The sequence below is a fragment of the Kryptolebias marmoratus genome, linkage group LG8, assembly GCF_001649575.2.
Source record: "Kryptolebias marmoratus isolate JLee-2015 linkage group LG8, ASM164957v2, whole genome shotgun sequence".
NCBI classification, from domain to species: domain Eukaryota; kingdom Metazoa; phylum Chordata; class Actinopteri; order Cyprinodontiformes; family Rivulidae; genus Kryptolebias; species Kryptolebias marmoratus.
In genome coordinates, this window is record NC_051437.1 from 16105544 (window position 1) to 16121192 (window position 15649).

The 15649-nt window shown below is 38.4% G+C and overlaps 1 protein-coding gene across 2 annotated transcripts; it reads left to right on the forward strand.

Moving 5' to 3' along the window:
- The first annotated feature begins 11451 nt into the window (after window positions 1-11451).
- slc25a55b (solute carrier family 25 member 55b) lies at window positions 11452-15247 on the forward strand. Of its 2 annotated transcripts, none has more exons than XM_017414975.3 (9): window positions 11452-11608; window positions 12013-12138; window positions 12310-12365; window positions 12658-12748; window positions 12837-12955; window positions 13063-13258; window positions 13361-13518; window positions 13699-13774; window positions 13877-15247. In XM_017414975.3, the coding sequence occupies exons 1-9, from the start codon at window positions 11586-11588 to the stop codon at window positions 14034-14036; spliced, it is 1005 nt and encodes a 334-aa protein (XP_017270464.1). In that variant the 5' UTR covers window positions 11452-11585; the 3' UTR covers window positions 14037-15247. The 2 variants fall into 2 exon arrangements, with proteins under 2 accessions (XP_017270464.1, XP_017270463.1); XM_017414974.3 differs by having other exon boundaries at window positions 11483-11632.
- The last annotated feature ends 402 nt before the right edge of the window (window positions 15248-15649 follow it).

Here is a 15649-nt window from a genome sequence, read left to right on the forward strand (position 1 = left end):
GTCTCCCACCCATGAGAAAGAACTAATCTTTAATCTCTCTGTCTCTCTCTCTTTCTCTCACTCTCTGCCTCGCGGGAGGGTATCTTGGAATAATGTGAGATATGTATATTTTTAAAAGCTCCTGGAGGCTCAAGTGAGCGCCTTTCCACCACTTCTCTGTAAAAAAAACAACCCCTTCATGTTTTCACAGCTAGAATAATTTTTATTTCATCTGCCTGCCATAAGAGTTTCTCAGGCTGTCCCGGTGCGCGCGGGCAGCGGTGCGCGGGAGTGGCCCGGGATTAAACCGTGGGATTATATCTCAACATTCATTTCATCCCACTCACACTGGAAGCGCACTGGTGGACAATGACATCAGTCTTTGGCAGATCCAGACAAACAGATTCACGTGGGAAGGAGAGAAAGACAAAGAGAAGAAGAGGAAAAAAAAAAGCAGAAGAAGGGATGAGAGAAGTAACTATCTGGATCATACTCTGATTCAATAATCTCTGTTTTAACCAAAACCCATTTAAAGCGGTAAAGGTCAACAGAGTGCGATTTTTCCTGGGTGTATGACAAAATGAACGTAGCTGTATGCATCATGGTGTGCCTGAGTGTGCGCGTGTTATAATCAGTGGATATACAAACAGCCAAATCTGTGTGTGTCCGCATGCTGACAGATGGCTATTGTGGTGATGCAGGAACTAAACATTGGGTTTCTATGTGTCTGTGAGGTTGCACGCCTGTTAGTGTGTTTGTTTGAGTGGTGGAGCTGGTCTGTGTGTGTTTGTGTGTGTGTGTGTGTGAGGGTAGAGAGAAAAGGAAAGAGTGCAAGTTCAGTTTCATGCAGAAGCAATATATATGTATATATATATATATATATATATATATATATATATATATATATATATATATATATATATATATATATATATATATATATATTCCTATATACTCTTCCTATATATATATATATATATATATAAATTCTTGTTTTTGCAGCCTTCACTCTCTCACGAAAACACTGATTCACATTCTCTCACAATTTATGGTTTTGCCTTTTTGTCCAGGTGCTTGCTGCCTTTCTCTGCAGATATTCACAAGAGACCTTGAGTCTGTGGCAACCTGTATTCGCTGAAAATACAGCTGCACAAAGGCAGATATGAGTGTGTATGTGAGGGATAGGGTCAGAACATGGTGCGAAAAGAAGATCGTCAGCAAATGTAAAGTCTCATCTTAGGAGCTCTTTGAGGCACTCTGACAAAAGGAGCTTAGACGTCCATAAATTAAGGATGGGGCTCTTAAAAACACTGCAAATGAATTCTCAAACTCTTCTTGAACGAGCTCCACAAGTGTCTTAGGTTTGAAACAGCTGTCAGTTTGTTTCATCTCAGCAGATTCAGCTCAAGTGAAAAGTATTTTTCGCTGAAAATATATTCAGATCTGACTGCTCAGGCCACTTTCAGAGAAGGTCTGGGACACATTTAGCCCCAATTTGCTTTGCAGTCTGAAATTCATGTGTGTATAAGCGCTCTGTCCAGCATCTCAGTATCTAGTGATATGACTGATGCAGAACTTTTTATTATATAGTTGTACAATACAAACAACAAAACAAACATTGCATTATAGACAAATCACCTATAAGGTGTCCTGATGCTCCACTGATCAATATAATGCCAACAAAATTGTCAATTTTTTTCTTTACAAAGATGTTGACAATCAATTACCTAAAACTTTTTGCCTAAAAACTCCTCTATCCTCAGATTATTTCCAAATATAGCTGTTTAATTACTTTAAGTTAGACAGCAGTTGCACGATTCTGACAAAACCTTTTACCAAATACATTCAAACAGCTTTAAAAATAAAATTATTCAGACTGCTTCTGATCTGTCCTGAGTGTGTTCCTATGTGACTTTATTGCCTTTGATGCAAAAAAAAGTAAAAAAAAAAGGGCTCAGGAAACTTAGATTTTCATAGCAGACTTTGCTATTTGGCGAGAAAAAACTAGAAGTGTTTGCTGTTGACTAAAAAGGGAAAGAGCCTCATATTATCATTGAAATCCTTTTTATATGCTTTAGGGTGTGGTGTGCTGTGTCAGGGACTGGACTGCTTGTAGTTACAGATTTTTACATGAATTAGGGATAAAGAAATGAAGAATTAAGACATGCCAAAGCTGTTTGACAGGGTTACAGATAAGAACACCATCAACTTGTGAAACTTCCCAAAAACAGACATCAGAGATTGGTGGACAGCTGTCAAATCCTTCAATTGTTTTGTTTGATAAATTCGGAAGAAGTTAATTGTATTTGTATCTGTTCAAGCACAACACTGTCATCTACAGAAACAGTGAGGAATGAAATATGAAAAACCTTATGTCCTAGCATGTGCTGCTCCTTTCTCTGAAACAGGCAAATCCACTTCTATGATTTTTCTCTAACATCCAAGTGATCCAAAAAGGCTCATCAGTGTCAAAGGCATTTGAAGTTTTAACCGAACAGTAAGATAAATGGTCGATACTGAAGTGCGATATGACCAATCTGTCTAACTCTGAATCATCCTCATGAGTCATGGTATTTGTAATGTTAAGCTCTGGCCTTCACCTGCAGGAGCGCAAACCCGAGGGACAATCGGAAGGGCGGTCTTTAACGGACTTACCGGACAAAGCTGGTTTTTATGAGGAGAGGACGCCAATCAATTTGAGCCATTAAAGCAAAGCACAGTTGCTGGGTTAAAGTAAAATGCATCACAGTTTAAAGGACTCCAAGTAAGCGTTTGTGCCAAATGTGCCATTCGGAGCTGGCAGGCTTCAAGGCCATCTAGACCGAAGAGCTCGGTGCTCTGGGTGTCCTTCACTCACACTATCACTTTATTTCTTCTTTCGCTCCTGACTCAAGCTGTTTTATCTTGATTTCTTTGCTTCCTCTCTTTCACACTTCACCCCATAACTCGCTGAATGTTTTGGGCAGATTTAAACAGCTGTCACAGAGTATGCAGGTTTGAATGGAAGGCTTAAAAAGCAAAAAAAAAAAAGATGTATTCTGATAATTATTATTCTGACTTGAGCACACTTCGATCCAGTGCTCGAATTGCTCTGTGCAGGCTTCATTTGGAATTAAAAAAACATGAACAGACTGCAATCTTGCCTTTCAGACTTGGCATCAAGTGATATAACTCGGTTGGGGCAGTGATCATTGCACTCCCTTAACACATTATTGCTCACACATGCAGGATTGCACACATGTACACACACAAGCACACACACACACAAAGATGCACTTGCTCACTATGTGTTTTACTGGAATGTCTCCCACTTCCTTTTGTCGGAAGCTTGCCCTCCCTTTCTCCCTCTGCCATTCTGCTCAGCCTAGATTTTTTTTTCTTTTTTTATCTCTCCTGCCATCTTTTCTCTTTATCTGTCACTCATCTTTTACCTCTTGGTCACTCTTCTATTGTTTTTTTTCCTACTCTACCCTACCCCTTCGCAGTTTGTATTTTCTTTCTTTCTATTTTTCCCTGCTTCTTCTTCTCTTTTTGTAGCCACCACCAGCCCTTTGTGTTGGGCTTCAGGCCAGTGTGAGTCAGAGACAGGTTGTAATTACTTTACTCCTCCTCTGATAGCTGTGGCAACGGAAAGATGGAAAGTAAAGTGAGTAAACTGCAAGATAAACAGACTGATTATTTTCTCTGCAAACTGGGGTAAATTAATTTGTTTAAATTTATTCCGTCGTCATGTTCACTGTTCGCTCAGAATTGCTCTCCAAAGTTGCTGTTTACTGCATCCACTGACATCAGCGTTTGCACAGTCCAACGCTCGGAGATAAATAATACGAAATGACTTCTCCCACATGCTTGATGTAATGTTCCAGAGCTGACCTCATTCGGTGCAGCTATATTTGAGTTGTAATATAGGCCGGGCACTGCCTCCTTGACTTTAGCACTGCAGTTGGGACAAATTTGCATACCTTTAAAAATCGATAGCAGCCCGAAAAGATCCAACATGCAACGATATGAGATCAGACAACAAAACAAAGGATGATTGAAGGTGTTTCACAGTAAACTTGCCTTTGAGATCAGACCTGAGTCTTCCCTCAATTTTTCTCCTTTCGGTGGCAGCATAAATGGCAGAGGAGCTCATTAGTTAAAGGTTGTAACAGGCAGGAATGGGGATTGTTTGAACATCGTCAGCTTGATGCCTCTTGGTGAACGGTGTTGTTAATTACCCAAACTCGTGAAGAGGAGACAGTCTCATCATTGGCCAAAGGCCAGCTTCCAGATGCTATTTTTATCCATGGATGATCGATGATATTTTGTCAGCTTTCTGGGGGTCACAGTTTACTAAGACAGGGGTCACCAATTATGTGCGAGCAACACCCTTTATTCTTCTCCTTCTTCGGCAAATAGGCAGTTTTACACACACACATATAGGTGAGTCATATACCGGTGTGAATCACTTGATGAAATGCATCATTTATAAAGTAAACCACGTGTTTTGATCAATGTACACGAGTGGTCTATTCGAGTAAATCAACATTGCATAAATTACAAAAATACACTGTCCAATGAAGTTAAAACAAAACTAAAATATCAGTGGCCATTCAAATGCTAAAACTGAAGAACAGAGTGAATGCAAAAGTGGGGGAAGGAATGAAGCAAGGTTTGCGCTACTGTACATGTTACTGGTAAGCCCTCCTCCTCAACTAGGTTGATTATTTTAGGCGCTGAAATTGATTTTGTGGCCCTGTGGGGGCCTTGTGGTTCTCTGCAACTAAAAGTGAAGGTGCAGGCAGACCATAAAAGGATAAAAGTTAGGCCAGGGAACATCACAAACGAGAGGAGACGTGCAGGAAACGTGCAGGAAAGAGGACTAGAGGTGATGTTATTAATAAGTGAGTCTCTTCAAGGACATCAGTGGTGATTTGGGTCAAACTATTTCCTCTTCCTCTTGAGGTGTGCCAAAGTCCATTAAAAAAAATGCCCCTAGAAATATCTCCCCCCTCCCAGCCTGTCTTTGTTTTCATGGAGCAGAAACCCAGCCTGATAAAATGGGAAGCTCTAAAACACCTCGTTAAGTCATTTCAGGCAAATGTCACACTTCATTTCTACGTTGGCTGGTAAATTAAACTTGTTAGGAACAGCTCCATGAGAAATCATTTACCAGGCAAAAAGTGAAAACAAAACCCCGTCCTTGGACAGACTTTGGTGGATTTTCATTTCAAGTCAGTGCTGAAGCTGGACTGTCTACCTGTGCCCACTTATTTAAAAAAAATAAAAAAATAAAACATTTCTTTGTCGAACACGCTGTACTATGGCTGTTTCTTTCCTGATGTCTGCCTCTGTAAAGATGACCTTGCCTTGGCCATGTGTTATATCACCACAAAGCAGGATATTTAGAGTTGACTATGAAGCAAAGTGTTTCTGTGTGTGTGTGTGAGAGAGAGAGAGAGTTCAGAAGCTTTGCAATTTTCAGGCAATTCAGTCTGTTTTTCTTCATTTAAAACGACGACAACAAAAAAAGTACTTTATGTGGGTTTAGGACCAGTTTTATTTGCACGCCTGCTGTTCTGGGGCAATTTTACACCTGTTCCACTGAGGCTTAGATTTGAGGTAATTGCATGGTTTTTGAGGGTTTGGACTTAAAAGTAAAATCTGTTCATTTGCTTTTCAGTTTATACAGCCATGTTTAACGGAGGAGGAAACTGATAGGCCAAACCCAAAGATCCACCAACACATCGAACAAGGTTGAGTCAAGTCCTCCGGACGGGTTCTTCTTAGCTGATACCCGTCCAGAGGACCTGACTCAACCTAGTTAGATTTTTCTGTCTGGATTACTGAGCATGCATCAGGACATCCACCAACACAGTTTCTCCTTAAGATTCATCTTTTAGAACAGCATTCTAGTAGATTTGTTTAATTTATTGTATCTTAGAATATTTTATTACTTTTCTCTTCTTTTAATTTGATCACCTTGTGATTTTTATTTAGAAAGTTGCCATGCAAATCTCTTTCTTTTTTTTTTTTTTTACCTCATTACCTTTATGATGGAGGGTGTAAGTGGTCAACTGGTTTTGTCTGCCATCTAGTGGTGAAATGAATTAATATCTCTTGAAAGCCATCATAGATGATCCGTTAATAGGGTCTAGATTTCAACAAGTTTATGGCAAATATAGTCTAAAAGTAGACTTTTAGGTACAATAAACAAAAACAAAATTCTATTTACATATACTGGCAAAATAGGTAATACAAATGACACTTCATTGAGAGTGATATTAGTGTGCTAACGAATGATATGTGATCATCAACACTCACAGTGATATACTGTCAATTTATTTCATCGCTGATTTATATTATTACTACCATGAACGTAGTTGTTTCAAATACTAAAATATCCAAGTACAAACATCAAAATTGATATTTGACTTGCTGGGGTAGCTGATTGGCCAAGATGAGATATGGCCCCTAAACCTTAGGCCAGCTCTATTCATACGTTTTTTATTTTTATTTTTTATGCAAGACATGAAATTACCTAAACGATTCAAACATTTACCAATTTTTTATTTCTATTTTTGGTAAATTATCAAGCAGGATTTTATTTTGATTTACATGAACTGTTTTCTTTAAGACAGGAACAACAGCTTGATTTCCCAGCATGCAATGGTTTATTTTTGGATTTTAAACTCGAAAATAGGTAAATATAAAGAGTCACACAAACAATATTTCGCTGTATGTTCACATACTTTAGTTTTACAAGAATCTGACTGCATAACAGTTTCTTTTAGGTTTTAACCCTCACTAACGAGTCTTGATGTGATCAGAGCAAATAAAGTGGAGTGAGGCAGTCACAGACCTCTGTGGGAGGAAGCTCATTGAAGAGATCACGTGCTGAGTGGTCATCACTCCTCCAATCATCTCTGGGAAGGTCTGAGACAGGAGCCATTCGCTGCTCCAGCAGAGCATCACCTGATACAGGTGAGCGGGTGAACAGAAACCACCAGTAATGAGCTGTTCTGACAGGAGAAACAGTTGGTGCTCCGCGGCGCCTCCTGGTGGATGTGACGCTCAGCTGCCTTGGAAGCGCCCGCGGCTGGCGGATGAGTGCGATGTGTGAGGGGGGGCACAGCCCCCCAACCCAACTCAGACCACTCTCCTCCCACCTTTTCTAATAATGGAATAAAAGAAAGCACGAGAACCTCAGCGACGCTAAAAAAATAAAGGATAAGCAGTAGCTTTTATTGTATCTTAAAGTAGTTCCAAATCTATGATTTAAAAAAGTGTTATCTGTTTTTTTTAACCATGTTTAGCTGAAACATTAGTAACCAGTGCTGTAATTCTAAATGAATGGATATTACACAATTAAACAGTTTTTTTAAATAAATGCATTCCATAATATATACAATTTTAAAATTAATTGTGTAAGTGCAGGAGAAAAGGTGTTGCTTTAACTTTGTTGTACAATTTAATGATTTGGATTTTATCAGATTAGTGTTTCTGTGCTTAAATTAAACTCAGCTAAACTTAACTAAAATAAAATTTGTGGTTTATTGAGCTTTTCCTGCATTCTGTTGTTGAGTATGCAATTACTGCTACTGTCACATGTTTTTGAATATTTACTAGTTTAGCAGCTGAGCTGCACATTTTACATGAATGGTGATTCAAAAATGTAGCCTACTGTATGTTCAACACAACTGAACACGAATGTCCTTCATGAAATGTTTTTGTGATGTGCAGATAAGTGGTCTTGATGTTTTGGTAAGCTGAACTTTTCACTTCCTGTTTTCATAATTTGTCCTGTCTGTTGAGGCGCCTCTCAGAGTTTTGAGACTGACAGGTAAAAGCTACTTACTCTTTGGACTGAAGTTTTAAAAGTAACTCAGAAGCTTTATAGCATTTTTACCATCTTATCTCAGTGTAATTGTAGCAACACGTGCAGGACAGAAAAATGTTAGCAGATCATGTATTTGTTTTTTTTTACTAATAAGTACGTTTTGTACTCGTGTTAGTTTTGAGAGTTTACTCTTATTGTGTTTTATTTAAAATACATACAGGATGATTATTCGTGTCGTGATGTTAAATGTGGCACCATTTTAGTGGAATTAAATCTAACTGGGTGAAAACGAATCACGCTTATAGCCGACTTATAGGGAGCATGACCGGAGCGTGGCCTCTACAAGACAGAAAGGCTTCATGTATCTGTCTGACCCAGTTTCCTGGCCTTATCATACTGTGTAGAGTTAATCATTTGATCGTGCAGTTAGAACCCCAAACACAACTCAGCTGTTATTATGACAACAAAGTTAAGAAACGGGGTGAACAAAGGGGCAGTCAGATCGTTTGTCCTCGTAGCTGGCCAATTTTTAAATGTTTATTGGAACTTTCTTTCCTCACGCATAAATCAACCCTGTCAGACAATAAAGTAGCATCAAAACAGTCTGAGAATTTCAACATTAAGTATTTGATCACTTTGACCCTAAAGTTGTGTCTGTTTTGTATTTGTATGGTTAATGTGTTGTATTGCAAGTTATCTTTTATGGACAAATGAAGTGACTTATAGTTTGTAACTCAAACTGTGCAAATAACCTTGTAGTAATGTTCAGATTTCCTCAGAAATCAATCAGCACTTATATCACAACATAACTGGAACAACACAGTGTTTTTCAACACCTCAGTATGTGTTGCTTCTTGAAATTTAGCTAACTGTGTAGACCTAATTTCAGTTTTAAAATAATGCATCTAAATAAATGATTAAGCAGTGAAATGGTCATTCAAAATACAGCATGAAAGAAATAAGCAAAAATAATTGAATATGTTATATGTTAATATATATATTCCCTGATTTATGGATCATTTCTAAAATACTTTTATAACAACATTGATTTTTGAAATTATTTAGGTTCAGTGATGAAAAGCCAGCAGAAAGGTGTTATTCTATGATGTGTACCACCAAGAAATGAACAACAAAAATTAATTCAAATATTGTTGTGATTCTCTCTAGGCAGGTACATTTTCATTTCTAAAAATAAAATAGGATTGGTCTAGATGGATTGTTGAATATTTTTTAACTTAGAAACAAAGTTTTTTTTTCTGATAACCATTTATAAATATTATGTCTATTTAGTGCTAATGACTTTAACAGTCATAAAATCCAAGAAAAATTGTCAAATAATTAGATATTTTCTTTAGATGACACTGACTGACCCGATTTCTGATATTTTGTGGAAGATGTTTTTGGTTTCAAGATCCAATAGACTGCAAGAACAATTTTTTCTTTAACCAAACTCATCGTTTGACATCTGTTTACACCACTTTAATTTATTGAATTGAGATTATATTTGCAGGTTTGTATTATTTTAAGCAAACTTTTATTATCTGCTTCAAATTACATATATATATTTTCATTTATTGATCTATTTTTGTATTTCAGAATGACTGTCTTACTGTTTGCCCGTTTGCTTGTGTCTGCCCTTTTAGCATGCCTCTGTTGGTGCTGAAATGTGCTCTGTGGTGTGCCTTGATGGCTATAACAGTGTGTGCTTGTATGCTGAAAAATCACACCATATGGATCGAGAGGCAAAACTGTACCCAGTGTGTGGCTATCAACACAACCATCTGCAGTGGCTATTGCTACACCAGGGTGACGACCACCACACTCTTACACTCATCTGTTACCTGTAAAATGATAAAACATACCTAAAAACTGACTGTACATTTTTGCTTAATTATGTCATATAAGTTCAGATGCACTTTTTGAATGAATTGTAACTAAATCTTTGCCACTAAATTGTGTAGAAAATAATATATAATACTATAATATCATGGTGTTTTGTTCAACCGATGCCCTGGGTCTCACAGCCCTGCTTCCTGTACTCCAGGATACCAATCTGAAGGGCCGGTTTGGGAGGTCTTTCTTGATCCAGCGAAGCTGTGTGCCTCTCTCCCTGGTGTACCAAGCTGTCTTTCTTCCTGGCTGCCCTCAGGATGTCGACCCACATCTGCATTATCCCGTGGCTCGCAGGTGCAGCTGCAGGAGCTGTGACACACGCACACACCACTGCGTCCGCCCCAGACCGTTCTCTGATGATCAGTGCTCTATAACACTCAGCGATGTGGAGAACCGGAGCCAGAACTGCATTGGGAACCTGACAACATGCTAATAAAAGCAATGCACACACGCGCATGTGGAGCAACACGGGAATTAATCAGATGGGCAAGTTGTTTTTCTGCTTGATGTTCTTGTTAGACATTTCTGCTCATAGTTTGCTGCTGCTGCTATTTTTTCTGTAGTTTTGATACTGCAATAAACACTGTGAAAAGCATGTATGCATGTATTACATTTGTGAATTATGCTGCTAAAACTGTAATTTTAGACGTGAAATGAAGTGTTATTTCTGTACATCTGTTTTCCTATTTTTGAGAAGCCGGTGGTTTTGTACATTTGTATGGATTTACCTGTTTGTGTGGGCTTTCATGCACACTGCACTTGAAGAGAAACTCTCAGATTTCAGTTTGGAGAGACAGCAATATATCGAATTGCAAACTAGCACTAAAATATTTGCAGCTGAAGTGATGTGTAACAATGAATTTCTATTATAACTCAACTGATGCAGCCACAACACATTGGTCAGCTGTGAGATATTTTGTAGCGCCTTTTCATGCTGTGATAACAGCTTCTGTCAGCTATGATGTGGAAGAAGAACTTCCGACATGTTTTTGTGCTCTTTATATGCTTCTGAAGCAGTTTCTATGGGGCCCTCTGCTGTCCTGAAAGAGGAGACTTTATTTCTACTGGAGTGCTGTTGCCATATGAGGAGTGTGACTCTACAAAAATGTGTAAAGAAATAATATGAATATAGCTGGTGTGCAACACACTTTGTTATCTGGTGCATAATTTTCTTTGCTCTTTCAGTTCATTCAGCAGCTAAGGAGAGAGAAAATAAAGCTATCTGATTTTTTTGTCAAACAGAACTGCATCTCTGACCCCTTAACCAGTCAGACTGTAACTGAATACTGAACTTCACTTCATGTAACTTTTTGCTGCATTTGAACTGCTTCTTGTCAAGCTTTATAATTTATTTATTGTTAAGTATCTTAAGTCTGTATGTTTTTGATAAAGTGTGGGATGTGCGAAAAAACATTCCAATATGACTAAGTGAAAATTTCTGGGCCATGTATTATTGCCTTTTGCACAATCCTAACGTGTCAACATCTTGTGCACTTATTGCAATTTGATATTCTGGCTGAAACAACTTTAATAAAAATGCATCCAAATAATTAGCTGTTGCATTCTTTTTTTTGTATACTTGTTTTAAAATGAAAGCTGAGGATTTAAATGCAAAACAAATCATTCTCAGGTGCATCATTGGAAGATGATTATGGTTTGGTTATGAGTCGCCCTGGCTCTGTTTCTTGCCTGGCAGGGATATGTGGGTGGAGAGAGAGGTCAGATTTATCTTCAGGTCTGCATAGCTGGGTTTCCCATCTATATATACAACCCCCAGCTTTGTCCTACTCTTGCCTTGCTCTGTTTCTCTCAGGGACTCTCAGCCTGCTCTCCTTCTGGGGCCTCCTGTGCTGTACCGACCAACTTTTGCACTCGACAACAACCAAGAATCATGGCCCAGCAACAGCAGATTAGGTATGAAGATGTCCAGGATGATATGTGAGCTTCTTATAGAGAAAAATATGTATAAGGCATGTTCTGCTTATTTAAATGAAATGATTCTTTAAAGATTTAGCTGTGTTCCAATGGGTCCAGACTTCAAGATGATCTTATATACCAAATGTGGTTGGTTCACCCTGTCAATGAGTTAGTTTTGGACGAACCAAATTCCCAGAAGCATGGTTATGTTAAAGCCTCATGTACAGCTAAAGGACACAACTTAAGAAGAATTAAAATGTCTTTAATCTCCAGTTAATTTCCTTGTCTCTATATAGCTTTAGTTCAGTTTCACGAGGTTGTGTAAGCTTGCCTGACAGTGGTCCTCCTTAGAAAAACAACATTTGTTTTGCTATGATTTGTTGTGACTCATCTTCCCGTAGCTTACCTGCCAAACTAATCAATGGAGGGATTGCAGGCATGGTGGGAGTCACCTGTGTCTTCCCAATAGATCTGGCCAAGACTCGGCTGCAGAATCAGCGCAGTGGGCAGCAACTGTACAGAAACATGTAAGAATCACACCACCTGCCAAAAGAAAGATGAATGTGTCAACTCCACCCCTCACCCTCACCCCACACTCCCTTACTCTTCTTTCCAGTAAATTATTGGAGAGCATGATTTGACACAAGACAAGATCTGACAACCCTCATCGATCTTTTTCTTCTCATTTTTTACTTCAGGATGGATTGTCTTATTAAAACAGTTAAATCCGAAGGCTACTTTGGCATGTACAGAGGTAAGATTTGACAACCTGTCTTTATAGGTAATGTCTCTGAATAAGATATGAGGTGCTGTCACATTCAGCACAAGGTGTTGAGATCAGATAAGTTTTGATTGCATATAAAAATCTGAAAGCCAATAAATCTGTCTTTGGTTCAAACTGAACTGACTACTTTGATCAGAATGTCCCCCTAAAAGAAGTTATATGCCACCTGTTCTTGAGTTAGTTTTCTTTTTTTTTTCAAGAAATTAGTTGAACTTGCAGAAATTTACATTCAGATTTGAATGAGCTTATACTGCTTCTGTAGGTGCTGCAGTAAATCTTACCTTGGTAACCCCAGAGAAGGCCATAAAACTAGCTGCTAATGATTTCTTTCGCCACCAGCTGAGCAAAGATGTGTGAGTAGTGCTCAAGGAAAAAGACTGACTCTTATCTACACCTTGTTCACTCTTGAGTTATTTTAACCCAGTCTGCATATGTCTCCAGCGGTGGACTTACGGTTTTCAAAGAGATGTTGGCGGGATGTTGTGCAGGAATGTGCCAAGTCATCATCACCACACCCATGGAGATGCTTAAGATTCAGCTGCAAGATGCAGGCAGGCTAGGTAAGGTAAAAAAAAAGCCTTTTCAGATTTAACAAAAGCTCTCTTCAGTCAACCAACATCTTGTCTGGGATTTTTTTGCGCTTAAAAAAAGGTTTTGTATCTTTCAGTGGCTCAGCAGAGAGTGATGCCGAGTGTGGTAACAACGTTGAAGATGGGGGGGACCAGCGCTGTTCTGAGCCGTTCCTATAACACCGCCCCTACACCTCAGGTCATCCGTATGTCTGCCATACAGATCACTAAAGATCTACTGAGGACCAGCGGAGTTGCAGGATTGTACAAGGGACTTGGGGCCACACTGATGAGGTGATTAGAGCTAGCTTTCAGCCAACCAACTTCCTGTTCCTTCACGTTTTTAGTGTTGTCACTGAATTGTTTGCATTTTATTTTATTTTTTTCCTCTTTTAGGGACATCCCGTTCTCTGTTGTGTACTTCCCTCTTTTTGCACATCTGCACCAGCTTGGTAGGCATTCATCAGAAGATCCATCTGTGCCATTCTATTGGTCTTTCATGTCCGGCTGCTTGGCTGGGTCTGTTGCTGCTGTGGCTGTCAGTCCTTGTGACGGTAAGTTGCTGAGTTTATATGTATGTATATATATATATATATATATATATATATATATATATATATATATTCAACAGTTTGGAGAACTGGAGACTAAACACTGGTTAGATTTTGACTAAATTTGAGGCTGTTGTCCTAAATGTTCTAAATACTCAACTAAGTTTTGCCTGTGTTCAACAGTGGTCAAGACAAGGGTTCAGTCACTCAAAAAAGGAGCTAATGAGGAGACTTACAATGGAGTAGTCGACTGTGTCAGGTGGTTATTTTGTAATTATTGTATTTTTAGCCCACATTAAACATCGTGCAACCCCTCTCACATGTTTTACGGTGTAATTCTGATCTTTCTTTTCCATTACAGAAACATCCTGAGAAAAGAGGGTCCCATGGCTTTCCTAAAGGGAGCAGGTTGCCGGGCCCTAGTCATCGCTCCACTCTTTGGCATTGCCCAGGTTGTGTACTATGTAGGAGTTGGAGAGTTCCTGCTGGGGTATACACCCTACAACATATACTCTGCATAAGCAACCTGTTTACAGACCTTTCTGAAGGTTTTTTTTTTTTTTAAACTGCAGTAGCTATGTCCTGGGCAATAAACCCAGCTTTTTACAAATGTTTACCCTCTTTATTCTAAGAGATTCAGAGGTAAATGCTAAAAGGACCAGAATGAAGCTATTTTGTTTCAGAATATACTTTTAGCTTGACTGTTTTATTGGAAAAGACTAAGGTTGATGCTTACTTGTCTATGGACTTCAGTGGAGCTTCTTCTAATGACGAGAGTCACTTCCCTCACTGAGGGACTTGTACACCCTTTTGCCCAGAACAAACCATACCTTTCCGTCCATTTTTAGATTTACTTCTAAATATATCCCCTATCACTAACCCCCACTGTAACCCTAAGCTACACAACCCATCAGCTGATCTCTCCTGACAACTACTCAGTAATGTCTTGAAATGGTGTTGTAAAAGAATGCCAAATATCCCTGCATAAAATCAAAACAATACTTGAACTACTTTTATCTGTTTTTGGTTACAAGTGAAAGTGGAGCTGGGAGCTTATTTCTCATTGATGTATATATTGTACAGTTGTATTTAAAGTAGATGTTTTAAATGACTTCCACCACAAGATATCTGAAAACTATTTTGGCTGTCTGTTCAGTATTTAGTTCTTTCATGAGGCTTTTCCTTAGAAATTTCCCAATGTTTGGTCACACAATTTGACATCAGTACTTTTATTTTAAGGAACAATTGTAGCTGTATTCTATTACTGTGAATCCTTTTTATGGCAGACAGCAACACTCTTTATTTAATGTGCATCTATGTCAGTAGATAGTACATCACAGGCCCCCAGAGAACTGCCTTTTTAGTTTAAAGGAAATGTAGTCTAAAAAAAGCAAAGTAAAATGATGATGATGAGGCTTTATTAATGGGTTTAATATAAACTCTAAGGACCAAGTCTTAAAAAAGGTGCAACTTGCAGAGATGTTCTCTTAGTCTATTGTACTGTGGACAAATTACTTTATACAATAAAAACAGAGGCACAGATTGTTTTCTGAGAGGAGCTTAAGACTACTTTCTCCTTTTCTTGATAAAAATGTCATGAGTACAGTAATTTGTTTTACTGGTTTTTTACAGTTTTCTCAAGTTGTGCATCTGAAACTGAGTACAGTTTTGGATTTTCAAGTTAATTTTTCAGAATTACACAATAAATAAAGATTTCTGAATACTAAATACATTTCCATGAATGCAGTGTTTTATATGTTCTTCGTAGATTTTGTAGTCATTGCCTTTGTTTACATATATTAACTGCTCATAACACTTTTCTTCTGATGCAACCTTCCAAAGTGTTAGACTAATCTTCCACACATGCTCCATGGTTTAGTTTTTGGCAGTAAAAGTGCTCGTATTGCAATGTTGAAGTAACTCTAGCTCGGGTAGTCCTTCAACCTCTGCTGCATTGCAGGCATAACTATCTCCTCAACTGAGAATTGATGTCAGCTGTTTTTGAAACTCAAATGATGAAAGGTGAACCACTTGACATGAATCTTGTGCAACTAAATGAGTAAACTGCTTTATCACAGAGTATATTTCTAGCTTTGCCTATGATTGCCTCTAAAGTTATATCTGCACCCACTTT

What these genes read in the sequence shown, in the direction of transcription:
- slc25a55b (XM_017414974.3), top strand. Translation starts at nt 11,586, where the DNA reads ATGGCCCAGCAACAGCAGATTAGGTATGAAGATGTCCAGGATGATAT. An exon ending in GAAGATGTCCAGGATGATAT is followed by an intron (nt 11,633 to 12,012) that starts GTGAGCTTCTTA and finishes ATCTTCCCGTAG; the next exon opens with CTTACCTGCCAAACTAATCA. An exon ending in CAGCAACTGTACAGAAACAT is followed by an intron (nt 12,139 to 12,309) that starts GTAAGAATCACA and finishes TTTTTACTTCAG; the next exon opens with GATGGATTGTCTTATTAAAA.